This window comes from Haliaeetus leucocephalus, unplaced genomic scaffold, assembly GCF_000737465.1.
Source record: "Haliaeetus leucocephalus isolate CR32 unplaced genomic scaffold, Haliaeetus_leucocephalus-4.0 Scaffold13, whole genome shotgun sequence".
Classification (NCBI taxonomy): Eukaryota; Metazoa; Chordata; class Aves; order Accipitriformes; family Accipitridae; genus Haliaeetus; species Haliaeetus leucocephalus.
Window position 1 is genome coordinate 2,092,412 of NW_010972449.1, and position 26,753 is coordinate 2,119,164.

General features: G+C 41.3%; 1 protein-coding gene across 1 annotated transcript in view; it reads right to left on the minus strand.

Annotated features, from left to right (window-relative positions):
- Positions 1-5,180: 5,180 nt before the first annotated feature.
- GCN1L1 (GCN1 general control of amino-acid synthesis 1-like 1 (yeast)) overlaps positions 5,181-26,753 on the minus strand; it is a 37,670-nt gene continuing 16,097 nt past the window's right edge. Inside the window, exons 23-51 of the mRNA XM_010574543.1 lie at positions 26,398-26,587; positions 25,905-25,975; positions 24,938-25,103; positions 23,774-23,968; positions 23,341-23,587; positions 22,581-22,702; positions 22,168-22,282; positions 21,579-21,758; positions 21,017-21,237; positions 20,217-20,285; positions 19,942-20,080; positions 19,637-19,833; positions 19,130-19,272; positions 18,241-18,358; positions 17,875-18,090; positions 17,330-17,494; positions 16,751-16,912; positions 16,225-16,317; positions 15,833-15,976; positions 14,587-14,856; positions 14,190-14,303; positions 13,435-13,665; positions 12,611-12,804; positions 11,279-11,393; positions 10,037-10,133; positions 8,946-9,094; positions 8,262-8,366; positions 6,522-6,740; positions 5,181-5,907 (exon numbers count right to left, since the gene is read on the minus strand). Of these exons, the coding sequence (XP_010572845.1) occupies positions 5,782-5,907; positions 6,522-6,740; positions 8,262-8,366; positions 8,946-9,094; positions 10,037-10,133; positions 11,279-11,393; positions 12,611-12,804; positions 13,435-13,665; positions 14,190-14,303; positions 14,587-14,856; positions 15,833-15,976; positions 16,225-16,317; positions 16,751-16,912; positions 17,330-17,494; positions 17,875-18,090; positions 18,241-18,358; positions 19,130-19,272; positions 19,637-19,833; positions 19,942-20,080; positions 20,217-20,285; positions 21,017-21,237; positions 21,579-21,758; positions 22,168-22,282; positions 22,581-22,702; positions 23,341-23,587; positions 23,774-23,968; positions 24,938-25,103; positions 25,905-25,975; positions 26,398-26,587 (4,573 nt within the window). The 3' untranslated portion in view covers positions 5,181-5,781. The remainder of the gene's footprint in view (positions 5,908-6,521; positions 6,741-8,261; positions 8,367-8,945; positions 9,095-10,036; positions 10,134-11,278; positions 11,394-12,610; positions 12,805-13,434; positions 13,666-14,189; positions 14,304-14,586; positions 14,857-15,832; positions 15,977-16,224; positions 16,318-16,750; positions 16,913-17,329; positions 17,495-17,874; positions 18,091-18,240; positions 18,359-19,129; positions 19,273-19,636; positions 19,834-19,941; positions 20,081-20,216; positions 20,286-21,016; positions 21,238-21,578; positions 21,759-22,167; positions 22,283-22,580; positions 22,703-23,340; positions 23,588-23,773; positions 23,969-24,937; positions 25,104-25,904; positions 25,976-26,397; positions 26,588-26,753) is intronic.

The window sequence follows — 26,753 nt, forward strand, 5'->3', positions numbered from 1 at the left end:
CCCCTCCGACGGTAGCTCGTTTTTCCCCTGTGTTGAGCCGCCGGGCCGTCTCCGGCAGGCAGCGGTGTGCCCGCCTCAGCTCCCACAGGCACTCGCGTGAGGCCCGTGGATGTAGCAGAAGGGGAGGCTGCCCCCGGGAAGGCATCAAAGGCGTGAGGGAGGTCCAGCGCTTTCAGGCGCTGTCAGCTCCGCTCCTGGGAAGGCACAGGAACAGGCCACCGCGGCTAGGAACGTGCTTTGCTGCTTCAACACGACGCTCGTGCACCGAAGCAGCGAGTCGCACAGCTACAAGAACAGTTCCCATCAGAGCCCAACCTGCAGGTGAGGAAGCCCACAGCAAAGTGAAATGAAATGTCCAGGCCTGTCAATTCAGGCCAGTCTGGAACTAGATTCCTGGGGTTTTTAATCCAGAGATGTGCCTACGTATGGCTCAGGAAGGGCCTTGACCTCACACGCATTGGCAGCTGCGCCTGCACCATCCACAGCCCAAATCCACAGAGTTTCAAACAGCACTCTCACCAATTGTCTTAACACACAAACAGCCCGAATAATTTTGCTATCAGTTGCACAGATACAGACTATACAAACTCTGTGACAGACTGTGATCGCTTTCTAGGTGATCTCCACGTTTAGGTGGAGACATGGCACAAGAAGAGTGCTGGTTTTCTCTTTGATTATTTTTCTACAGAAATATTTGTTCTTACTGGTACTTGAACTCCTGAGATCAAACAGTGCAGTGTTTTGGTGTGGAATATGTAAATTACTTAGGACTGCCTTTCCCACTTACTAAGGCTTTTCAATACATAGGTAAAAATGCAGTAACAAAAGGCAATGTGCTAGGTTTTGCATCTATCTATCTTAAAAGTAATTTTAGTTTAGCATAGGTTCAAACCAAAATACTGACATGGTTATTTAATTAAACTACATTGATTTTTTTTTTATTTTACCCATAAGTTTATGATCCATTGACACAAGTATCTCATTGACATGCATTTGTCTTTCAAATGGGGAGAGCTGTATTAGCACTGAAGAACACAGACCCTTATGGTCAAAGGAACGATGACACAGAAAGCAAGGGCAGTTAACTTGAAAGTACCAATCCATAATGCTTTTGATAATTACAATCTAATTAGTTGTTCTAAAGATGCTTGGAGTAGGATGCGCCTGCTTTGAGGATCTTTTTGGTAGGACCCAAGCACAAGTAAAAGATTGAAATCAGTGGAGCATCACCACTGCAAACCGTGTCACTGACGTTGGAGGGTGTTCACACACCAGAACAGGTTGCCCAGGGAGGTGGTGGAGGCCAACCCGCCTGGACAGTGCCCCAGGCAACCTGCTCTACTCAACGATGCTTTGAGCACACAGGTTGGACTAGCTGAAATCCAGAAGTGCTGTCCAGCCACAACTGTGCTGTGATCTGTGCGTGTTTCTTAGAGAATGACAAGACAGTTTTTAGCAGTATTGCTTTTTCCCTTAACATTGACTCAAAAGCTATAGACTCTTTTCTCTGGATTTATACAATAGGGTTTGGTTAAGAGGAGTAAGAATATTTTTTTAAGGCAATTGCCTCTAACCAACTCTAATTTCCTATTTCTTCTGCATAGGATATTGTGGCATGTTTCCACAGTTATATTTGTCCAATTTGTGTGCAATTCATCTGGAAACAAACCAACCCAGTATGGCTAAAATAGCATGTCTGGGTTGAAGATATTTTTTTTTAGCACATAAAATGGCATCTTCTAAATACTTCTGATCAACAATATGGCTAATGTCTGTGGTTTTAATTCTAAACCTTCCTTAATCTCAACCTTCAAAAAAGTATTCTAACCTTCAAAGCTCACCCCTGTGAAGTCCCACACATCCTGAAATCCACTTAGATGACCTCCATTTCACATTCACTCTGCAACTCATTCATTTAAAACACCACACCCTATAGCTCATTCTGCTTTATCCTCAAATGTATGATGTAGCTGAGGAGCAGAAGAAAGGCTGGAGTGTTACCAGACATGAGTGTGTGTTATTTAACAGACTTATGCTCACAGATACCCTGCTAGAAAAGGGTTTGCAGCTAGCCCAAACCTAGCCCAGTGCTAAAGCAACCCCCACCACATATCACCCACCCCAGTAAAGCACTTGGGCAGCTCATCGTATAACCCAACACGTGCCCCAGGCATCAGGGTAGCCAAGGACGCTGCTGGGAGATCCCTTGAATCCAGCATACAAATCACCAGCTCAAACCCAAAATGATAATGACTCCTATTACCTTTATTTTTAAGCTCATGAAACCTCATCATGTGAAAAGCGTGAGATGGCATGAGATTACCTAATAAAACAGACAGTATAAACTGTGACTTATCTAAAAAAAAAAAAATCAAAATATTTGAATATTTTATGCTTTCACCTTTGTCTCTTTTCCATTGAAATTTTTAGCACTTTGTAAGTTTAAACACCTCATAAATTATTTTTTGATCTTCTTGAAATACACACAGTTCAGCTGTCACTCAGAGACAGTTGCTTGACAGTTCAAAGATGTTATCACAGTCAGTTGTGGGGAAAAATTATCTTTTACTGACAACTAGTATTTTTAAGACATTTGAAATGAGAAAAAAATTAATTCTTTAGTCTCCAAGTTGGCACAATCAATTTATCAGCTCCTGTTGTGGCAAAAACTATGGGTATGTTATCTCTGATGTATTGTACTGCAGTGTATAAATAGTTTAGTGAAAAGTAGCTATCAAAATCGAAATTCAGTGTTTCGCTGTAATTGAAAAATCAGCATATTCTCAATAAGTGCAAGTGAGCTCCTACCTTTTACTCCTCCCTCAGAAACTCTAACTAAACTGAGTGCAGAAATTCAGCTGCTGTTTGGAAAGATGAATGAGTTTTTCCACTTGCTGCTACATAAGGTGGAAATACAAATCATCAAAATACCCTTAATAACAAAAGCTCTTACTGGCTAAAATTAACAAGTTAATAACAAAGGCTTCTATTTAACTGTAATTTTCTTTCACATGTTTATGTGGAGCATCAGTTAGAATCCAAGATAAAATAGGTAAGCCAAGGTGCCCGCAATCAAGAGCTCAAACAGCCATTCTTCAGAGAAACTTGCAACTTTTTTCTTCCTTCCCATCTGCAATGATGAAGCAAGTGATTCCAATACAACCACAGAGCTTTTTGCCACCTGTCTAGTAGTTTTTGAATGCCATAAAATTTTGTACATGTTTCAGCGCACAAAAATTTTTGCATTGCATGGTTTAACTTCTGTCCCTCTGTTATCCCAAAACACAGCTAATTCATTATAGGTGAAACTAATTCCAGTGCCCCGAGACTGCCAAATCCTTAAGAGCATTTAATTGAGTTTTCACTCTTTGATTATTACTAATTCAGCGCAAAATACATAGTTTTAAGATGGTTTAAGATTTGCAAGTATTTTGGAAGGCAAAATCAGAATTAAACCCCACCTTCAAAATGCAGATGAATGTTATGAAATAACTAGAATACAATTTCAGTAAGACCAACTGGAAAGTACTGCAATTTTGTAGAAATAGCCAACTGCATAAATACAAGATTGGAGCTAAATAGCCAAAGAACAATTTTGCAGCTTGACTTCGTAGCTGATCACAAACTAAACACGTCAGCAACACTCTGCTGTTGCAAAAAAAACCCAACACCCAGACCTTGCGTTGGGATAGACAACATGTTGTGTGTTACGTAGGGCTTGCAAAGTAGTACTCTCCCCTAGAAGACCTGGTCCAGCAGTGGACACCACGAGGCAAATATGAATCAGACTGGAACAAATTCGGAGGGCAGCAGTGTAACTTTAGGAAACATGAAAATCTATGAGAAAAGACTTAGAAAATCTAAATTTGCTTCATCCAGGGGTAAGAACACTGAAGTGATGATGCGGTTGCTGCAAAAATGAACTATTTTCAGTGTCTGTGGGAACAGGACAAGCAGCAATGGACTCAAGTACCAGCAAGGAAGATTATTATGGGTTTTTTTAGACATGAGGCAAGCTCTGACAGTGTGAAAAGTTTATATAATGAAATAGATGGCATAGAGAGGTTATGGGATCTCCATCATACAACACTATAAAACACAATTTTATGGAAATCAGTTAGGAATGGTTCAGTTGGAGCTGAACCTATCTTAGGTAAGGGGTAAAATAGCCAATTTTCTTAACTCCCGTCCAACAGTATTCCAGTGACTCCTACAGCAAATCTCTGTTGCCAGGAGCCTACACCACAGGCTTGGGAACTGACATAACATCAAGAACGTTTTGACAGGTTCTTGTACTTTTGACCAGAACAAAGCACAGCACTCTTAAATATCTACTCGAGATTGTATCTTGCTGTTTGGGGCATTAGTATGGTGAAGATAAAATGTTTTTCTGTTTGCTGTAACTGCCATAGCAATCAGCAAATCGGTTCTAGTAGAATGTGTGTTCCCATGTGGTTGCATTTTATGCTCTCAAATTTTATGATGCGTAGTGTTGTGTTCTTCTCCCTTCATCATGGTTTGAGCCATCCAGTTACATGCAAGGAATGTTCCCACACACATACCACCCACCTATTTGAAACAATAAATCTTAATGCTCTGGCTTCTCAGGTGCAACCAGCTTCTGTGTAGTTTCATAAAATAGATAAGGCTCACTTAACTATTACTCTACACGGAATGTACAAGCTCATTTTTCCTTCTAGAAATTTGTATTCTGCAACAAGATTTTTACTATTTCCATCAAGTGGCATAAAAGGTATTAGTAAATTAAAAGAAATTTTTAAAAAAGGGGTATATGTGGCCAGGTAAAATAAAATGCTGCTTTCTTTGAGCAGTGCAACTCATTGACAAAAAAAAAAAAAAAAAATATCTGTATGTTGGAAATGCCAAGTATCTTATGAAGCCTTTGAAGACATAAAAATAGAGGACTTTTCACAAGTTGAATAACTAAGAAGCTGTCTGTAGTCAAAAATACTTTGGAAATTAATAGGAGTAATTACTTACAAATTTCATTAAATGTCAGTTCTGGCTTGGTGTTAAACCCTAACTTGCCTCAGTTTTGCAAAAGGTTTTTATAGATTACAGTGCTACCCACTCTACAAACTGTATGCCCTAGAAAAAGCAGGTCCAAAAAGTAAATCACAGTATAAGTTTGTTGACAAATGAATTTGTAAAAAGAACAGTTTACACCAGAAAGATCAAAGTCAGAGCCTTTATTAAATGTTCCTTCTTTAAACAGACTGCATTTAATCCCCCTTTCGCATTTGTGATCTAAGGCTATTTTAAATACTTTGTTTTACAGGGATTTTCAGTCTTCAGAACCGTCACAAGCAGCAAGTTAGCAGTACACAAAAACAATACGCTTTAACTTTCACCAAGTTCTATTCCTGCATCATAGGGTCCGTGGAAAACACCAACAATACTTCCAGTACTGGAGTTTTTGCACAGACCCTGGAAAGGAAATAGGTGTCACCAGAGTTTAAGCCTGATGTGCTCTAGCCACATCTCACAATTGGCCACAATTTACTAGTATTGATTAGTATATCTGTTTCTTGCGCATTATCTGTTTCAAAAAGGGGACCAAATTTTCAATTTTCAGCTAATGTGGGTCTAATTAAGGCTATTCTGGTATATTTGATACTAAAATACTCTCTGGGAGTCCTTTTCATGAAATCCCATCAGAATTAACATTTTCAAAAATGAAAACATTTAAAATAGGTGTTTGAGTTGAAATGCTGATGCAGCGGTTGGTTCAGTGTTTTCTTGTCTTCTGGAGCTTTATTATCACGTCAGTATAGTGTCATCTATCTGTTCATCAGAGTCAGCCTGGCCAGCCAGCTTCTTCAGAGATCTCCTGCAGCTTTCATTGAGAAGCTCCAAGCTGGCAGCATCTAGAATCTTGGAAACCGACTGTGGAAGAAAGATAACACCAATTACCAATTCCTTATGACATACCATTCAAAATAAGAATAAATCTAAGTGCCTTACAAGCTGTATTTATCTAAAATCTTTCATACATACTAAAATCCTTCATCTGGTTTTATGATTCCAGACATGGGAACTATCCAAAAGCAGGTAAGACTTAGAAAAGCGGTCTGGAAATGGGTGTTCAAAGTGGTCCATCCTAAAATTCTCTCTCTAGCACCACTAGTGGTGCAGTAGGATTATACAAGTGACAAAAGCAATAAACTAGCAGTCCTAGCTGAGGTAACTACAGCACAGCAAGGGAAATTTGAAAGGCATTTTGAAAGCAAGGCTATTATCTTAAACATGGGAGGCATGTTAAATACCTTGATTTTATTAATACTGCACCAAAAGGTTGTACAGTATCAGTACTGCTTATTTCTTCAAGGCTTAGCATGAGAATACTGAAGGAGGCTTAAAGGCAAATAGGAATGTCCCACTCCATCTATTCCGTAAGAGACTGCCAGCACATTCTGAGGCTCCAGGCACAACACTTAACCATACACAGAGCAACATGACACAGCCTTGTACCAAGGATTACATTTTCTTCTGTCTCATACCTCAAGCACTTCTTCACCCGCTCTCATCTTCAGGAGATTGACAATAGCTTGGTCGCTATAGGCTCTTACACTGGTGTTTTTGTCCTTTGTGTTGTCCAGAAGTGCTTTGAGAATTGGTTTAATTGTCTGAGGATCCAGTGAGGGAAGATGGTTTTTATTTGCCCACCAAATCATCTTTTCTGCCACTAACTTTATGTCACTGGATGAGTTCTGAAGACACTGAAGGAGACAAAGGTGGACTTAAATTCACATATACCAAGGACAGGTATTTAACACAGTAGTTCATCTTTTTTTCTAATTTAAGTATTTTAAACTCTAACAATAATAGCAAACAGTTTTCAACTCATGGGTACATAAGAGACAAACCTGTTAACCAACAAGCTTGACTAAACTGTGTAACAGTAAACAAAGATGAAACTTTGAAAAATGTGGTTGACGACAAGGTCACACGCTCCTCTCAACTGCCTCAGGAAACGACAGTGACCACTAAGCATGGCAAAAGCTGATAGTGTTAGTACCTCAGTAAAATACACTCAATTGGCAGCAACAGCCAAGTCAATCTCTGGTTGGAGTACAAGATGCGTTTCAGCAGTGGATTTCATTTAAAAATAAAATAAAAAATAGAGCTTTGTATTTTTTATTTAAGTCTCAACACATTTAAAACATGAAAGCTGACATCTGAATGTCAACTGCATTATTAATCCCACGATAAAGGTATTGTGACAATTGTCATACTTAAATTTTATATTTTAATACAATACTATGATACAAATTAACATATAAATTTAGGATTTCAAACAAAAAGTCTGCTTTGAAGAATGATGGCCTGCATCATGTCAACTTGCATGTTTGGTAGTTTTTCAAGTAAATTGAAAAGGAATGTAAAACCTGAAAATGTAACACATTTATATTTACAATAAAGATGACAGACAAAATAAAAAGCAGCTCTTCTGCTCCAGCACTACCCCTCACTATCTTCCCCTATCTTTCCCAAGACATTAAAAACATCCTGAGGTTCTAATGTTCATCAGACCCTGTCTACTGTGAGGGATACTTTGAGGGGGTGGGGGAGAGGGAAAGAAAAAACAAACACCACCCCCCCCCCCAAAAAAAACCCAGAACAATCAAGAAAGAAAGGAATTTTGAGGTAGAGTATTTAAATAGATACGAATTGAAAAAAATAGATACAAATTGAAAAAAGCATTAACTTCAATACTCTCTTATCTCAGTCTTTCGGACCTACTCCCTTCCACAATAGTGGAAGTAAAAAATACTGCAGCAAAACCAGGTAAGGTGAAAGTTGGTATTTGATGCATTTCTAACAAAGGCCCTCTGGCCTTTCGCAACCTTAAAAACCTGACAACTCCCCCCAACTCTTCTCTGCTAGCTGTTTGTTACTGCAAAGGGAAAAATTAATTCGTAAGAATCAAAATTAAAGTTTACCACAGAAAGATCAAAAGTCTCATTTCCGTATTGCAGCAGGGATAGTGGTATAGTATTCACAACTACAAAGCAGACTGATAAAGTGGTTCTGTCTGTACTTCACCACAAAAAGAAATATCTAGATTTTCAGGGATCAGGGGATTTAGAGTTTCCCAAGATAAAGCAACCGAGCTTTTAGTTTTCATTCTGGGTTACCATACAGAAATTTGGTAAGAGAAAGCCATCCATGAGTTAGCTCAAAACAGAGATTCAGATCACATGAGAACAACACCAGGTAGTTATCATAAAAAGTCTTACCTTAATAAAGAGGTTGGAAAGTTTTGGAGGCAGGTTCCCTCCTCCTTCCATGTGGTACTTCATAAGAAAGCCCATCCCTCTGATGCCACTAACTGCAATGGGAATCTTCAACATAAAGACAAAAACTGGTGTTACTAGAGCAGAGTTCCAACAGCCTTTATAATTAGGCTTATGGTCTGGTAAGCTTTTGCAGAAGGCTAAACCGATCTTTCAAAAAAACTGGAGCATGCGAAGCAGGAAAACATTGGGTTAATCTTACTGGGTAATATGATGAAAAAATCGTAATGCAACTATGAGCCACATGGAATAAAATGGCAGGCCCCACAGAGACCCCAAGTTCCCTACACCAAATAACTCATTCAGCCCTAGATTTAAAGTCTTCTTCCTAAAATGAAATATTTGCACTTCTTGCAAACCTGGCCCACGAATGAGAACTTTAATAGAGAAACAGAAGCATAATTTACTCCCAATGAAGGCTACTCTGCAGCTGAAGATTATTTAATCTTTGTCTCCACGGAGATCGGAACTCAAAGAATCAGGACAGTCATGTAATTTATCTAGCCAAGGGAGATTGCACTTGGGGACTTGTGTTCTGTTTGGTAACACAGAGAACCTGCACACCTTTTAAAACTACTCCCAACAAGCGCTTCCAACAGAACTCGCCCACTCTCATGTAGCACTTACCCTGTCAGCAGTGGCATTGCTGAGGATCATCTCCTGAACACTGTTGTAGTATTTGGGGGAACACAGCCTGCTAGGAGCAACGTTTACAGCCACAGAGAGCGCCAGGCTTCGTCCATGTCTCACCATCCAGTCAATGCCAGAGACATCTGCTGCAAATGAGAGAAAAGAACAATAGCAAGTCTCCTGCTATCTTTTCCTTTTCATCTAAGAAAGCTTTTGTCAGTTTGTCAATTCACTTCCATAAAATGAAATAATAAGGAGCATCTAAAGCGATACCTTGCTTCCTCCACTCCCAAAAAGCCATACAAACAGTGCTAAAACACAACACCTCTACCAGACAGGAACACCTTCTGGGCAGATCCGTAACCAGCCACAAACAAGTGACTTGGTATTGTTCAACCCAGTTACTTCTGATGGTCTCAGTCACATGTAATCAGCCCCACAATCACTTAGTGCATGAACGAGCTTGGCATCAGAATTACACAAGCTTTGGCTTTCTAATAATATTGTAAAAGTCATCTGTAATTGGAAACCAGCTAACAGATTCCCTTTTTAATACCACAGAGGGGAGTAATCCCATAGCACTCCCAACCACTACGAGTTCCTCCAAACTTCATGGTTTTTACTAACTTGGAGGCAAATTAGTTAATTCTCCAAAAGCATGTGAAACCATCAGATGTGGTCTGCAATTAGCCTAAGCCAATCTAAGATCACAGTATCATCAAAAAAGGTGGAATGGCCGTCCCGTCCACCCTGCCCAAACATCCTGTCACGTCCTATCCTCTCTGTGTCAGCACGAGCAATCACTCAGCCATGCTGGTACTTTCAGCAACTCATTTGAAAACAAATCCAGGAAAAAAGTATGGGTAACCCCAAATTACAACCACCACCCTGTGCTCAGCTATGTACCACAGTGCACAAATGAACAGCCACAAGCAAAGTACTAGAAAATCTAAAGTAGAGATTCAGGTTTAAGATAAAGAGGAGGAACTTATATAGTTAGTCACAAAGTTTGCCTGAACCAGTGACTAAGAAGGTATCTTCCCCTGCTTTCTGAATCAGTTCCAGTCACCGAAAACAGCTTCACTTACCCAGTAAGTGCTGGTGGAGAACAGTGCTGAGCTCCTCTTCTGACAGAAACGCACACAGTTCTGCTAAGCAGCCAGCTGAGGCCATGCGGGTGGCATCCTAACGAGGAGAGGAAGAAAAGAGTAACACCAGTTGAGCTCACCACACATCAGAGATAAGGAGCAAGAGCAGCAAGGGACAGAGGATGATGTGAAGTAAAAAGAGGAGGAAATAAACATTACTAGTATTTCACTCCTAGTACCTGTGGATTTCTGTCAGTTCGCAAGGTTTCTTGTACATAATGGAACTTAAAGCCAAATTCACAGTCAAAAAAAGCCAGCAGAGACTGAAGAATTACAGACCTTATATAAACTCTGATTTGTTAAATGGAAAAGTGAATGTTGTAAGACGTGTTAAGAGTTAAGTTTAGATTCACAGCCTAGAAAGTAGGTGTTACTTCTAGCCATCTCTAGAGGAGCTTATCTCTGTGATAAACTCATATTACTTTTAATTTAAAACTTCCAGGCTTTTGTTGTTTGGCTTGCTTACATAACCATCCCATCACTACTCCTCTCCACCCTGAAACTTACTATCCAGTGGGAATTTTTCAATTCTTCTATTTCTAGCATGCCAACAGTTGCATGTCTATGTTGCACAAATTAAAACATAAGAAAGAAATTAATAGATGATTAATTTTAATCTCACAGATGATACTGTTGCTATCTGCCATATAAAGAAGACCCTATATTAAACTTGGAGACTTTCTTGCTCATTGGAGAAAAATCTGCCATTATCTGAAAAATTTCTCACACTAAATGATAAGCCCCACCTGAGAGCCCACAAACACACATATGTGCATATGGTGAAAGCATTGCAGGGTTTCTCCAAGATAAAAAGCAAATCCTGACTTCAGAGCTGCCTCAAACACGTTGGTGAGGAGCTGCAGGTCAAACCCACATATACGGTTGCTAAGGAAACATTAAAGTCACAGATTTTCAGAGTCACCAGTGATGTGCTAGGGATCTCTAATTCTTGCACCTGACTCAGCTAACACACTACAGGGCTCCAACAAGATCGATTTTACACACTGTATTCAGTTTAGTGAGTAATGCCCAACCACATGCTTCTTTATTTAAGTTTCTTTCCACTCTATCATTAGTGATTTCCCCGCAAAGTTATTTTAGAAAATAATTCTGGTAGAAAGTTCAGATTTTAAATTTAAGAATGTCTACAGCAGGATCCTTTGCAGCTGGCTAAAGCAGTACCTCATCATGTCCCAGCATCCCTAGAAGCACCGTGCTGATATTCTTCCTAATTGCAGCATCTACTTTTGCACCAGCTCCTCGTGTTACAAACCGCAGAGCTTGCAGCATTGTGTCCCTAGAAGTGATCACAACGTACAGTCAGACACTGCCTCTCCCTCCCACCCTAAAAAAGAAATTGAGTTCTGGATACCTGTAACAGTTTCTTACACAGTGGGCTGGTTTTGGCTGGGGTAGAGTTAATTTTCTTCACAGTAGCTAGTATGGGGCTGTGTTTTGGATTTGTGCTGGGAACAGTGTTGATAACACAGGGATGTTTTCGTTATTGCTGAGCGGTGCTTACACACAGCCAAGGCCTCTTCTGCTTCTCACCCCACCCCACCAGCAAGTAGGCTGGGGGTGCACAAGAAGCTGGGGGGGGACACAGCCAGGACAGCTGACCCCGACTGACCCAAGGGATACTCCAGACCATACGACGTCATGCTCAGCATATAAAGCTGGGGGAAGAAGAAGGAAGGGGGGGACGTTCGGAGTGATGGTGTTTTGTCTTCCCAAGTAACCGTTACGCATGATGCAGCCCTGCTTTCCTGGAGATGGCTGAACACCCGCCTGCCGATGGGAAGTGGGGAATGAATTCCTTGGCTTGCATGCACAGCTTTTGCTTTCTCTATTAAACTGTCTTTATCTCAACCCACAAGTTTTCTCACTTTTACCCTTCCAATTCTCTCCCCCATCCCAACGGGGAGGAGTGAGCGAGCAGCTGTGTGGTGCTTAGTTGCTGGCTGGGGTTAAACCACAAGACACAGCAATTGCACTAATATGCCTTACAGTTTAGGAGACTGACACTCTCTGCACTGCTGAAAATTCCATGCTAGAGAGTATTTCCATGTTTGTGTCCTTGTGTCTGTCTGTTACAATGTCAATAATTTCCGACTATTCAAACATTAAAAAAATTCTCAAATCAGGAAGTTAAATTTCTTAGGGATCTGTGCACTTAGGATATAAGAACGGCTGCATTACTTCAGGTCAGACTGACAATTGATACAGTCTCGTATCCGAGAGTGGGCTGCAGTGGGTTGCTGGGGGGTGTGCAGGACAGAGGAGAACTGGGCAGATACCAAGCAATGCTTCCCCTGATACGCGGTCACAGCTTAGCTTCTGACCCAAAAAGTCCCTATCATCCACATTCTTTGTTTTACAACCCTTGATTAACAGTCAACTGCTTTCACTAATAAGTAAATCTCACTCTCAGAATTGGGGGTTTTGTTCATTCATCCTAGCCCTTTCTTTCATCCTTAGTAAGCAGGAAGGTCTGACATATCACCTTCGGCTTACCTGATGGCAGAGTCATCACTAGAACGAATTCCGTTCAGTAGCTCCGTAAAGAGAGGATCCACTTTTACATGGATAACAATGAGTTTACCGAGAGCATCGGCAGCTTTAAGGCGAACAGCACGGTTTGAGTCTTGCAGAGCTTTGGTGAAGGTTGTTTGCAACTGGGGCAAAAATGGTTTCAGGGCAATCTCAACCTATAACAGAGATGAAAGAAGGGAAGTGGTGCAGCCGAGTCTGAAACAGTGGCTAGAAATCAAAGCCTGAAAACAGCATGACCTCTTCTACAGCAGTTAAGTTATCACAAATAGCCCTTATTCAGATCTAACACACTGCTAAAATGGGAAAAACATGAACAATACTTTACCACAGAACTTCTAGCCTTTTCAAATCTAATCTTATTTTCCACATACTGAAATCCAAGGGTAACGTTGCTGAAAAATTTTACACTATCATGAACAGCCTTTTGTATGCAAAGCACTAAATAAAAGCTCAGCTCATAGATATGCAAGATGATCATCTTTGGACTTAACAATTCATTAAAATGGTGGACACAGGAGAGATTAATTACATGGTAGTTTTTAATCACTTGCAAGTGGGATCAGCATTTAGCAATATTTCTAAGAAGCCCAGTGATTCAAGTACTGGGGGCTTTTTTGGTAGGCCAGAAGCTGCCAGAAGAATACCATCCAGTTACATTGCCATTCCTAAATATCAAATCCACACCAGCAGACATCCTAGCTGTATTTACATGAACAGCAAGAGATAGTTCTGAAGGTTACCATGGAAAATGTTCACAAACCACGGTCAATTACTTTGAATCTTACCTTAGCTAAAAGAAGGCTTAACGTTTCAAGCAGAGCCACCTTGACGTTCCAGCTGAACCGATCTCCCAAGATCCGAATAAGTGGCCCAGTAATGCTCACCACAGATGGTTTAAGAGCTTCAGCAGAAGTCAGCTTAATAACCAGCCCTAAGGCCTTTGCTGCCTCCTCCTTCTGCTCTGGATTACCAGTTAAAACACCTTCCCGCAGCACCAGGAGTATGGAAGTCACCCCCTGTCATGAAAATTGGATAAGAAAGCTTAGAAGCTAAGATGCAAAAAAATATGTATCTTATTTTTTGCTCCTGTTATACACCAGATGCACAAATGTGGAGAGTTTCTCTCAATTTCCTGTTGACCTTCAGCTGCCTGCTTCCACATTTACAGATCTACTTTTATTTGGTTTGATTTCACGCATCTACGCTTACTAAGCCAGTTGCTATGAGAAAAGTGGTGGCGGCTCAGGGAATTTATAAACCAGAGAAATTTGGCACAGAAGTCCAGCTTTACTCCCCCACAAAAAGCAGCCAGCGACCATGACTTACATGCATAACAGAACTGTCAAAGATCTTGTTACAAGATGAGTCTTCTGTAGGGTAACTCAAGAGCAGCAGTAACCTACAAAAAGTCTCTCCAACATACAGGTTTGGAATGCCCAAATAGACACTGCTTCTAATAGCTGTAAAGTCATATCAATCAGTTCCCCCAAAAGGTGGGCATTATGGCTGTGACAAATCCACGCTCATTCTGATACTTTACCTTCTTCGGAATACAGAATCCTGGCACATGCTCGCCTTTGGCCTCATTCCCTACAATCCGGATATCCTTGTGCAGGTCCTCAATGAGAGCAAGCTGGTTCCCAGCATCTAATTTCTGAGGGACAGAGGGGTAACACAAAGTTGAGACAACATGGCAACCAGCTATTCTTTGTGAATTCTTCTCAGGTGTGTCAAGAGAAGACACCTGTTTCCTGCCTCCTTGCTCACAAAGCTGAAGTCAAGCTCATCTTACAACTCTCAAATCTTTGCAGCACTTGCAAATGTAAATGTAGTTTACAATCAAAACCGAAGGTTCAATTTAGGCAGTATTTTACCAGCTATCCCCATTTCCTCCTTGCCAGGCATTACCACCGTAACCTTTTTAAGCTGCTTCTCACCTTGGTGATGGAATTAAGTGCATCCCAGCTTTCATTCAGAACTACAGGGTTGGTATCGTTAAATAAACGTATCAAGCCTGAAACCAAGCTCTTGAGATGACCAGTGTAGTCTGCTTTTGTCTTGGAGCAGTAGATATTCAGAATGACAGCTGCTGCCTGTCTCATTCCCAGCTCAGGGCTGCGGGTAGCTTCTAGTAGATCTTCAGTTATAATTCTTTGTCCAGCATCATCTTCCACAGACAGGATTACAGACTGGCAGTTTGCCATCTCCTAAAGAGTCCAAATTAACTTTACATTAACTCTCAAATAGAACAAAGGCAGATTTAGCCCCGGGTTTCTCCATATTATCCACAGCATTATGTCTTAGAGAAATACTACAGCATATCCCACTTGCTAATCGTTTCTCATTAAGTAGCTGGTCACATCACCACTAAAGGCTCGATTCAGTCCTGGAGCAGAGATAGGTGTATAACCAACTCTCAAAATTTAACAAGTGACCAAACTCTGCTAACCTGATTGCTGCACAGGTCACTCTCCAGCTGTGGAAGGGCTAATTTACAAAAATTAGAGTAGCTCAGTCTCCCCCATCTGAGTCACTCATCAGAGCATGTGGGTCTTGTCAGATAACATTTTTTTGATTTAGGTAGTTTAATGCTGTGCGTCATAATACTAATTACAAGCACATCTGTGGGTACATTAGAGATCTCCAGGCGGACTTGGGGCTAGAAGCTGAGCTAATGGGCATCTACAGGAGACAGACAACAGGACTCTGTCACTAACATTCCTGATTCACTAACTTATGTACATATCTATCTGCAATCACAACTCCAGGACATTCTCTGGAGTCCAAATACCAGATGTTTCAGAAAGCAGTAAAGGAGGACTGCTGCATGCAAAACAGGAGATTTCCTCCCTTCAGCCCTTTAATCTCTCATCCTTCTATACCAAGAATAAATACAAAGTTAACTAGATGCTCTGGCAGTTTTCCAAGAATAAGTAAACTGAGAATTGTATCTTGTTGCAGGCCAAAGAGACTTTATATGGATACAAATAGATTTGGAAAGCATACGTTTTTCGACTCACAATATGCCACCAGGCAAAAAGACTCATCCTGAAGAAGCTAATGGACTGAATTAAAACATGCAATCTGTGAATCTAGAGAACACAGATTCTGTGCTGGGAAGTAAACCCAAAGCTCTATCTTCAGGCAACCTGTCATAACAAAGAGCTGAGCTGTGCTACTTGCCAACTGCTCTTCACTGGTCCCCAGCTTCTCTTTCAGTGCAGACATCATAGCAGGCAGGATGACACTCAAATGCCGTGTCAGAGCATCCCCTGCCACTGATGAGAGGAAAGCTAGCACACGGGTGTTCACAGGGGGAGTAGTCAGCTAAAAAAAACCACAAAAAAAACCAAGACAAGCAGAAAGTTTTTTCAGAAGGACTCTCAATTCATCTACAACATGAAAAATTTCTAAGTATAAAATGCATCACAACCCAAATGACAATGTTTTGAGCATAAAATCAGAAGAAAATTTCAAACTATGCTCTTCCTTTTGGCATAGCAGTCTAAAGAAAACTGGCAGCAAGCAGAGGAAAAAGCACAGTTCTGAAGTTAAAAATTTCTTTCCAACTGTACCTTTGGCACCAAATAAGGCAGCACCACTCGGCTCTTGACAGCCATAACTTGTTTAAGACCATCCACAGCAAAGTCAGATGTCTCTTCATTATCCTACAGGGAAAGAGAAAGTTACAAACCTGAGAGAAGATTTGTGACATGCCAAGCTAAACCCTGTTTCAAGTGACAATTTACCACATGATCGTATAACCAACACACAAGTCCTATCCAAAAATGCTCTCCCTATTATACAGCAAAAACCCAAACCAAGCTCTTCTGTCACATCAGAAAGATATTCTGTATCAGGAGTGGTGGCCAAACAACTTAAGCAGGTGACAACGGCAATTCCCTAGCAGAGCCAGATGTAGCAATTCTTAGGCTTGTGCTTTAGCCATGGCTAGGATGACTCCATGGAGGAGACAAAATAGAGCTGCCATTTCCTGGAAGGTTTGCCACTACAATCCTGCTTCTCCTTTAAACTAATTATTCAAAACCTGTCCCACAACATCACTAATCAAGTTGTTGACTAATGTTGAGCAATGCTTACCAGCTGCTTCAGCAAAAATGGCAGGATATCTTCAAGAGCTTGATGTCCAATTGTTGAGTGCAACTGTTCAAATGTTTTAGCTGCAGCCTCTCGGACTTCTTCCAGAGGGTCACAGAGTGCTTTTCTCACTGTAGGAACTAGGGACTCGGAGAAAAGCAGTACCTAAAGATGTAGAGATGAAATTACAGAATACCTAAAGCACAACAGACACATGCGTCTCAGTAAAGTATCTAAGAACGCAGAATTTGCACAACTGAAACTAAATTGCTGTTTGCTTGAAATATGTTGGAAGAAAACCAGGATTAATCAACACAAATATGTGCAGTGCTCTAAGGCTACCTAGTGGATGATTTCTATTATTTTATCTCATAAAAGTCAGAACTGTGCAATGTTTTAATTTACTGACAGAAACAAATGCATACATTTGCCTGAACAGCAACTCCTGTTAGTTATAAGCCCTGAATTCAGTCCATAAAACAAGCCCAGCACCAGCTGTATTATTCTGTCTCAACTGCAATACCTGCATCATAACATATATATCTAGGAAACTGGAGATTTCACCCTCCACATATAACTTACCGCATCCCTGCTGGTAGACTTCATTATCTCACTCAACCCAATGCAGACTCCTTGCCTCTCATCACTCTTGTCTGACCTCAGTCCATCTTCCAGAATAGGAATGATTTCAGGAAGGATCTTCTCTCCTAACTTTCGGACAAGGTCTCCTAATGTCCGTGCTGCAACCTGTCCCCAAAAATGTATCAATTAACTATTTTCCTGTTTTATAAAACTTAAGAAGGTGAACTGTGAGCAAATGTTAACTTTTGACCATAAACTACTGTTCACAGTATAGACAGAGTAGTAGGAATGGAAACACTACTAGTATAAATAACCTTTTTTTTCTTACTGTCATCTGTTTTGTACTGTACTGTACTGTTTGTACTGTACTGTTTTACTGTCATCACAGTTGCCTTCAGCAAAGAGAGAACTCAGACATACTACTCAGAACAGTTAAATTAATGACAGCTTTAGAGTGATTTATAGAAAAGAATTATCCTGTGTTCTTCAGAAGTTAGTTTATACAGTCACCTGCAGTAACAGGAAGGCATTACGCGATTTCTCACCGTTCGCTTATCTGCACAAGTACTGGCCAAGAATTTCAGCAGAAGCCCAAAGAGGGTTGGCAAAATTTCACGCAGTGTGCGAGGAGTGTTTGAGACTACAATCTTCCAGACATGTAAGGAGGCTTGACGCACGACCAGCTGGGTGTCAGAGCGGCCCATGTACAGCCCTGCCAGCACCCTGTTCCTCCTCTCCACACCAAGAGCATTAATAATAGCCTGAAAAGAAGTATCACAAAATTGTATAATTCACTCCTCAAACTTACAAAAAGAACAAAATACATGATTATTCAATATGTCTTCCCAGCAGGCTTTCCATGCTGATTTAAAAAAAAAAAAAATAGGCACAACAGACAAGAACAGCTTTACCTTGTTTGACTGGGCTGTTCCAAAATTGTCATCCTCTGAGGCAGTTTCTGTGGTCATTTTGCCAGTGACTCCTGAGATATGGAATAGAAGATCTCCAAGGAGCTGAACTGAGCTAAACCTGGCAACAGGAGCAAGTCAAGTGTTACAAACAGGGTATGCAGGCAGTACCAGTCCAAATATGACAGTGTGTCAAATACAGATGTGAGCAAAATGCAAGGCAAAGAGCTAGGTCAGCACTGAAATGCTGCATGGGCTGGTATGTGAGATCCATCTGCCTACACAACTGAGAAGCATGCTAAAGAGAAAGGGAAGGAATGATTCCAAACTGGAAGGGGCTGAGAGAATTCCCGTATCAAAGCAATGAATCAGGGAATAGCCTGGACTCTAAAAAGGAACAAGACATTGCCAGTATGTCTTAACCCAAAAGACATTAACCTGGGATATGTGCACTCATCAGCACTCACCTGACACAAGCCTTTTAGTACAACTAATTTTTGAGCAATTGCTATTAGCTGTGAGTGCTCCACTGCACATTTCCATACACAGGAGAACAATAACTTACTCAGCATTTTGAAAAATGAAAAACAATATATGACAGCTAAATATTGCCACATCAACTGCCTCGGAAGTGCGTTTCAGAGTCACTACCACAATTAATAACCTAGTAGGAATGCTTTGTAGGTACCAGGAAACCTGATCCACTGCTGGCAGGGCTTTGCAGACTCAGTGCTATAAGGCATCATATTCAAATCAACAAGCAAAAAGACACACTTGTTTTTCCTTCCCAGGAGGTCTCTGCATTTCCTTGAAGAGCAACATATAGTCTAAATCACACCGGTTTTTCAACCATGGAAGAGCAATGTCTGTGGATAAGACGGTTATCCCTTACCTTATCCTCCACAAGTCATCAAACAGGCCATCCTCAAGCTGTGGCAGCAGAAGTGCAATGGCAGTCTCAGCATACATACTTATGATTCTCTGGCCAGCGCGTAGGGCAGTGTCCCGCACAAACTCATTCTCATCTGCCAGTGCCTGAACAGAGGCAGAAAAATGTCTGTGAAAGCTGTTTTTTTCAGCACAATATACAAAACTAACAGGAGGAAAACAAAATTATGTTTTCTCTCAAACATGAAAAGTAAATGAACTATAGAGTTGTGAATGCTCAAAGGTGATTTCGAGAAATTACTAGTGACTACAAACAAAAGACAGCAAGCAAATAACGTGGAAGAAGAAATAATTTGTAATTTAAATTCTTTTACATTATTTTTTTCTATAATTCAGCAATGCTGGACAAGCCTCTGCATGTCCCACAATTACTGGAAATGATGCTTAAAATAGTCTGGAGGCTTCTTTTTATCCTCTAATAAATAAAACCCTTCAGGCCTCTGCTACATACCTTAAGGATACAAGGAATGATGGGACCAACATATGGAGTGAACTTGTCTCCAAAGGTAATTGGCAGGTAGTTGAACATCATGATATAACCATCTCGTACATGTGGAGCAATATCCACTTTACTGGCAGTAGCTACAATCTCTGGCATAAGTTTCTCCAGCTTTTCTACCCCCAAACCAGCCATAACTTCAGCCAGACCTGGGAAAAAAAGCAGGTAACATAGCTGATAAACACAAGAAAGAACAAGCTAATCTGATTTAATAGGAGAAAGTCTGAGCTCAGTATTCAGACATTAGCTGTCCTCACCTTGAGCAGCACCAGATCGATCCACTGAGCTCTGCTCATATGTCAGTGTCTCCATCAGCCACGGCAACAAATCCTCAAAGCACGATTCTCCCATACCCTTCACCATGGCTCCCAGTGCCTTTGCAGACACTGTACGCACCTAACAGACAAGAGGAACAGAGATTTGCAGTCAAAGTTACTGAGACAGATGTGTCTGATTACAGTTCTACAGAAGATCAGGACAAAGTCTAACCTAATGCACTGAAAGACAAACCGTATTTGTACAAAAGACTTACTTCAGGTACAGGATCCAAGAGAGATGCCTTCAGTCCAGGAGTCACACTGGGTAGGTAAGGAGCCAGATCCTGAAACAAAGAGCCCAAAGAGTAAGAACTAGATTCAAAATGAGAAAGAAACCTAAGTCACCTTCATATAAAGGGCATTCAGGCCCTTATTATTAGCAATCATCCATAACATCCTGAGAGTTTAATCAGTTGCTTTCACAATCCTGCAAATAAGCCCACTGAATTGTTCTGTAGGTCCAAGACACAACACCAGTTCCATGCAGACCACTCAAAACCTTTTTGATGCTCACCTACAACCCAGCACTTTGTATCTAAAGAAAATCCAACACTCTTAACATTTACACAAGGTTTAAAGGTAGAGATTATCAGCACAAAAATTAAACACAGATCTTTAGCCTACAGTGAAGTTCTACAAATACTTTTCAAACAAACCCTGGATCCACTTGTAAGCAGCTGATCTGTGTTTCACTGGTACTGGTTTTGCCTGTTTGTTTGTTAAGGCATTTCTTATATGGTAAAAATTACAAGACCTTTTTGCAGGAATAAATCTAGTAATAACTAGATGACCAAAGTACAAAGCTGACAGTGTTAAAGACAGTGACAATTTTCAGGTGCTTATGGACATTATCTGTTCATTTACATACATTTAATTAAAGAAGCTGTGTGGATTCTAATATTGTCTACCTTAACAGCAAAATCCCAAAACCAAATAAATTCTCTCTAGTGCTTGCTCTGTTATCTCCAACACAGTAAACACAGCATACAGTCAGAGAGCGTTTTTAGTGCTGTACCTTCTGATCCGTCAGGGAGTACATGTTCCCTATGATCTGGGCAGCCATTTTCCTGGTGTCTGTGGAACGATCTTGAAAAGCTCTCTGAACAATTGGCATGATCAGTGCTAAGGATGGAGCATCAATGAAATGGACAAATTTGGTATCCAGTAGAGTCTGCAGGCACTTCTGGGTTTTCCTGGAGGGGTCAGTGAGAGCATCCAACAGAACTGGAGCGATTGCTGAACATTTTTAAAAAGAAGAGAAAAGACTTCATTTGTACATAAAACAAAAATGCATGTCAGGGTAAGCTGGTGTTCTCTCATGGGATGTTTTAGATCCTTCTACAACAACTAGCAGCATAGGAACAGAGGAAACCCTATTAACATTAGATGACAAAAGGGATAGGAACATTCAAAAAGCCTTGAAGCAAACAGCTGCTGTTAAGCTTTCATGTTATACTTTTCTAGGAGTAGTTTCATTTCTATAGAAGTTTGGATTTAATCCGAAATGTTGTGAACACAAGCCTTGCTATTATAAACCATGGTCGTGTCAGGACATTAGAGATGCAGACAGTTCTTACCCAGGATCTCTGGATTCCTGATGACAGACCCAATCTGCCTGAGAGCTTGCTGACCTGCATTCTGCACCTTCACATGAGAATCTGTGAGCACTTCAGTAAGTTTTGGCACAATATTGGGTAAGCAGGAAGAGAGCTGTTTGGGAGCACAGTACGCCATAGCCCCCAGCAGTTCCACTGATCCTGTACAAAAAAAACAAAGAAAAAAAAAAAGACAAAACAATACACAGCATTAAGAAGAGATATGAGGAGATGATCACATTTACTTCAAACTCAAATCTACCAGTTGGAGAACACAAATGTTGGGTTGGGTTTTTTTTGTGTACCAGGCGGAGAGGAAAATTCCAGCTTCTGGAGTATTTCTAGAGAGACAGGGAGTAAAAAAAGTGTCCCTTGAATCTGCTGGGGGAAAAAAGTTGCTCAAATGTGTCAGGGAACTCATTTGTATCTCTAAAGCTGTAAGTTCCACAGTCCCTTAAGAGACAATAAACTATCACAGCCATCCGCAGGGATGAAGGAATAAACAAGGGGACTGACAGCAAAGGGAACTGTGGGTTACTCTCAATCATGTCAGTCAGATATTGGTCCATACCAGCTTTAGTTCTCCAAGATTCCTCTTCTAGTGCTGCAAGAAGTGATGGCAAAACCAGCTTCACTCCATGAGTACTCAAGTTGCTCATCACAGCTTTGGCACAGTCATCTGCAGCCTCCAAGGAGAAAAGAATATTTACAAGCTGTGTCACAACGCATGTTTTTTCCCTCTTCAGAGACTCAATGGGAACAAAGCCTTCATGTAAAATAGTGTCTTAGTACAATGATGCAGCTCCCAATTAATGGCCAATGAAATAAGATGCTTTAAGTTATTAAGAAGATCAAATTGTTATTAGTAGTGTCTCAAGGGATAGGTCACCTTCTCAATTTGCCTAGTTACAAAGAGCATTCATATCCATTTCATCTCGGTTTTCTCTTAACACCCTATGTTCTCAGAAATATAAGGCATCTTACCTCTCGCACGTACTGGTTCCCATCTCCAAAACAAAGCAGCAAGTGAGGCAGCACATGAACCACATAGGGCTCAAAGAGCTTTCCAAGCATGCTGCAGAGCATCTCGAAGGCAAACAGAGCCCCTAAAGAAACAAAAAGGATGGTCAGAAGAAAACACAACTTCATTTAAAGGGGATGGTAAGAGAAGATAAAATTTGCCAAATATCTGTAGAATTTCTCCAAAAGCACTCAAATCTCACAGCTGAAAGTTTCTTGCCTTCTTGCACTTGTGGCTAGCGCTGCGGTGGGGATTTCCGGTGTCAGAAAGGACAAGAAGCCCAGTAGCATTAAAAGCATAACAGCCCTCTGAGTCCTAGCTTAGGTAATCAGAAATAAGGACGGGAAATCTCCAGCAGCAAAAGGAACAACTAGGCTGCGAGAACCCCTTCTGGACCAGCTGGGGCCGAATATGTACCGTCTCACGGAGAGCAGGAGCCTCCCTAGCAACACCTGCCTTTGAAAACAGGAGGGAGGAGCGCGTGCATATTGTCTAGGACCAGAAACCCTTCTTGCACCACAATGCAAATAGAGCAGTTTTAGGACACTACACACAATCAATGGCCTCGTGACAGACACCTCCCATTTCTTTCTCTGCAAACCTTAGTAAAATAAATGTAGATAAACCAAGCACAGGAGTTCAGGTATCATTTGATCTGACTGCAATGGTAGTAGGTACAAGAGAAATACTAGATATTTGGAGGTAAAAGCTTTTGTCCCTTACCCTCACGCCGACGAAAGTTCTTCTTGTCCTGGATAGCATCGGTCAGCGTGGTCATCATCTCCTGCTGCTTGAGAGAGAGGATGCCAAGGCCTTTCACCAGGCCTGCCAGCCCATAAGCTGCACCTTTGCGCTCAGCATACTTATCAGACTCTAAAAGCAGCTGCATTAGCTTCTGTATCATTCCTCCTGCATCATCCTTAATTGCAGGCACCAGAGGTGGTAAACAGCTTGCCACTGACTCTTGAACCTGTAAAACAATCCACCAGCTATCAGATCATAAAATATTCATCACTAACATAACTTCCCCCTAGACTGCACCCACAATGACAGCTTTCTGTCACCAGAGCCATTTTTCATCTGACATCCCCAAAAGTATCATAGTGTTAACCTGCCTCTGCATGAAACCTGAGAACTCCTCCAAGAAGGCACCTACCTGCTGAGATGGTGTGGACAAGGCTGCTATCAGTTTGCCAACAATTGGTTTCACTTTAGGGTCACTCTTGTCCAGATGCTTTGCCAGTGAACCCATCAGAATGACCACGCTTTGCCTGACAGCGTCATAACTGGCATCATTAGGAGCATTTTTCAGGAATTCTTCAAACACTGGCAAGAGAGAGTTAACATTGTCCTGAAAAACAAAACCACAGAACTTGCCACTAGAGTCCACTCAGAATGAGATTTGCTATGCTCAGTGGACTTGTTTGCTCTTCTCTGAGCCAACAAACTGAACAATCACACTGTATTTACAGTTCATTTAATGTGTCACATCACATAAAACCTTGTGCCAACCCGACAGGCAACAAATATTTCCTGCTAGAGAGGAGCTCTTAAAAATTAGATCCCCCCAAACCTGCCAGCATGATGTTCTGCCAGACGTGATGCATGCTACTAGGCAAGACTGCTAGCTTAAACAGCAGTCCCTGCTCTTTTGCTTGCTCTGTTTGCAAAGGGAGAACAGAAAGCTAAAACAAACTTCACCCTGCTTTTCTAAGAAACAGAAGGAAAGAATGAATAATATGAAAATACTCCAATTGTCTTGGGCTTAACAGGAATGCAGAGGCCTGTCCAGAAGAGGTGACTTGCACATATGAGGAAATCAGAAGCTGAGCAATTTACATCTTGCAGACCTCCCCCATCTAACACTGCTGGAGAAGGGCTAGCAGTGACAAGGGTGGTCCTCAATTCTCTGAATTACTTCAACTGTTTTCAGTTTAATTAAGCCAACGATCAACAAGCTTTCATGTTTTGCTTTGCATGAGGCCTGAAAGGGGAAACTCACCTTCCCACAGCTAAAAGATCTGTGGTCTGATTTTACTTCTATTACTCTAGTTTTACACCATTTTAACTCCAGTTAATTCAGCACTATTTCTTTTTTATTGCAATGATGTGGAAAAACTACACTCTTAGTCAAAACTAGTCACCAACAGAACAACTCCAAACACACAAAGATTCCTACTACATGGAAGTTTTTTAACTATTACAAGTAACAGCAACCTCTAAGAAAAAAAAAAAATTACAAAAATCTATGGGCTCCAACACAGTACCTACATTTTCATCCCACTTTTTTCCACTGCTAGAGAGAAGTGTTCAGACTTACTTTGCCATGAGTGTTGAGCGTTGAAAGAGCTGCATCTAACATGCACTTCCTGACTTCAGGACTGCGATCATTCAGGGCATCCGGTACAAAAAACTGAAAGAGGGGCTTCACCTGAGAACTGTCCAGATGCTGTGAGAGCTTGTTGAGGGCCAAAGCTATGCCACACCTGTAAAGATGGTGAACTTGTGAGCTTACTGACTTTTGGCAGAATTTGCTTGAGGTCACAATCACATTTGCTATCAGTAGTACATTACAGACATTGAGAGAGAGAACCACTATGAAACCAAAGAGCTTCAGAGTGTCCAACCTACGTGCATTTCATTACAAAACCCCATGCTGCAGGTTCCCAAAAGGACAACAATCTTTCAGCCTTGTAATGCCTTTTATCCTGATTAAGCATTAGGGATACTTGGGCCAACAGACATCGGGATCACTTTATCTACTGCTGAAATACAGCAGCTTTACAACAAGGTACATCAGCACTAAAGAACAGATTAACTTAAGACAGGTAGCGAACAAGATGATCTCCAATTAAACCTGTATAGGGCATACAAGTAGACAAAAAGTAATTATCCAAACTGGATTTTGTCCAGTTCATTAAAGCTCGCCACTGCTGCTCTTGAAACAATCAATTGCTCATACAGAGGTGGGAATACAGTAAGACAAGACAAAAATCAGACAGTCTGAGAAGGAAAGACTCTGCTCTTATCAGAAGGACATAGGGAAGATAGCACCCAATATTTTGATGGAACTGAGAGCATTTCAGTTTGGCCTGCCCAGCCTGCTTGAGGGGCACAAATATTCTCTACCAGAAGGAAGCATGAAACCAGCAAGTGAGTACAACTGCATATATTTTGTTCCTTTAACATTCCCTTATTTCTCCACTGCCTGAACTTCTGAATAACAGTCTGGAATATCTCATTTGGATGCACAGGAAGTGATGAGATCAATCTGAAGATGACTGTACCTTGCTTCCCACTGGTCAGGCGGTGATTCAGATATCACTCGTCCCAAAGCATCCAAAACTGGAGGTGGCCTCTGCAAGGAGAAAAAAAATTCATCAGAACGCCTTTTCCAAGGACACGCGTGCAGAGAATACTGTCAGCCATACCTGCAATGCCATTTCTAAAATACTACACAGAGGTTATGATACCACTAGCAGAAGAGCATGGTAAAAAACAAGCAGAGAGCTAGCTGGAGCCCCAAAAGACTTAGATTCCAGCCCCTGCTCTGCCACGGTCTTCCTGTATCACCTAAGGCACACCTTACACCTGCGCAACAGTGCCATTACTGTCTGGTAACTTCAGGACCAAGACATTAAAGTCTGTGATAAGCAAACACACAGCAACAGTAGGCTTCATGCACACCCTCAAGACAGACAAAATGAAAAGTGATTAATAAAAAATATAAAATATAGCACAAGCTTGTGCCTGTCAACCCCTTAGGACAAGAGTACTTACGTAGAGCTTCTCCTGGTAAATCTCTGTAAGTTTATTCATGACCTCTGCTGCTTGGTTTCGATACTGAGCTACAGCTCTGGAAAGAGCTTCAGCACCTGCTTGTCGCACTGCCTCTTCATGGTAGATGACATCTTTGATCAGCAAAGAACAGAGGTCAGGCTGCAGCTCCAGACCCATGGATTCCCACAACCTGCAGCGCACACAAAGAGGTGACAGATCACGCTTCAGCAAGAGAAGCCACTGCTACATGCAAATATCAGGGTAACCTAAAGCTGCCCTCTGCCTGAGGGAGGCAAAGCCCCTGCCAGTGGAGCTCCACGAGGTGAGAAGAGAGGTCCCCTTACAATCCAATCAGC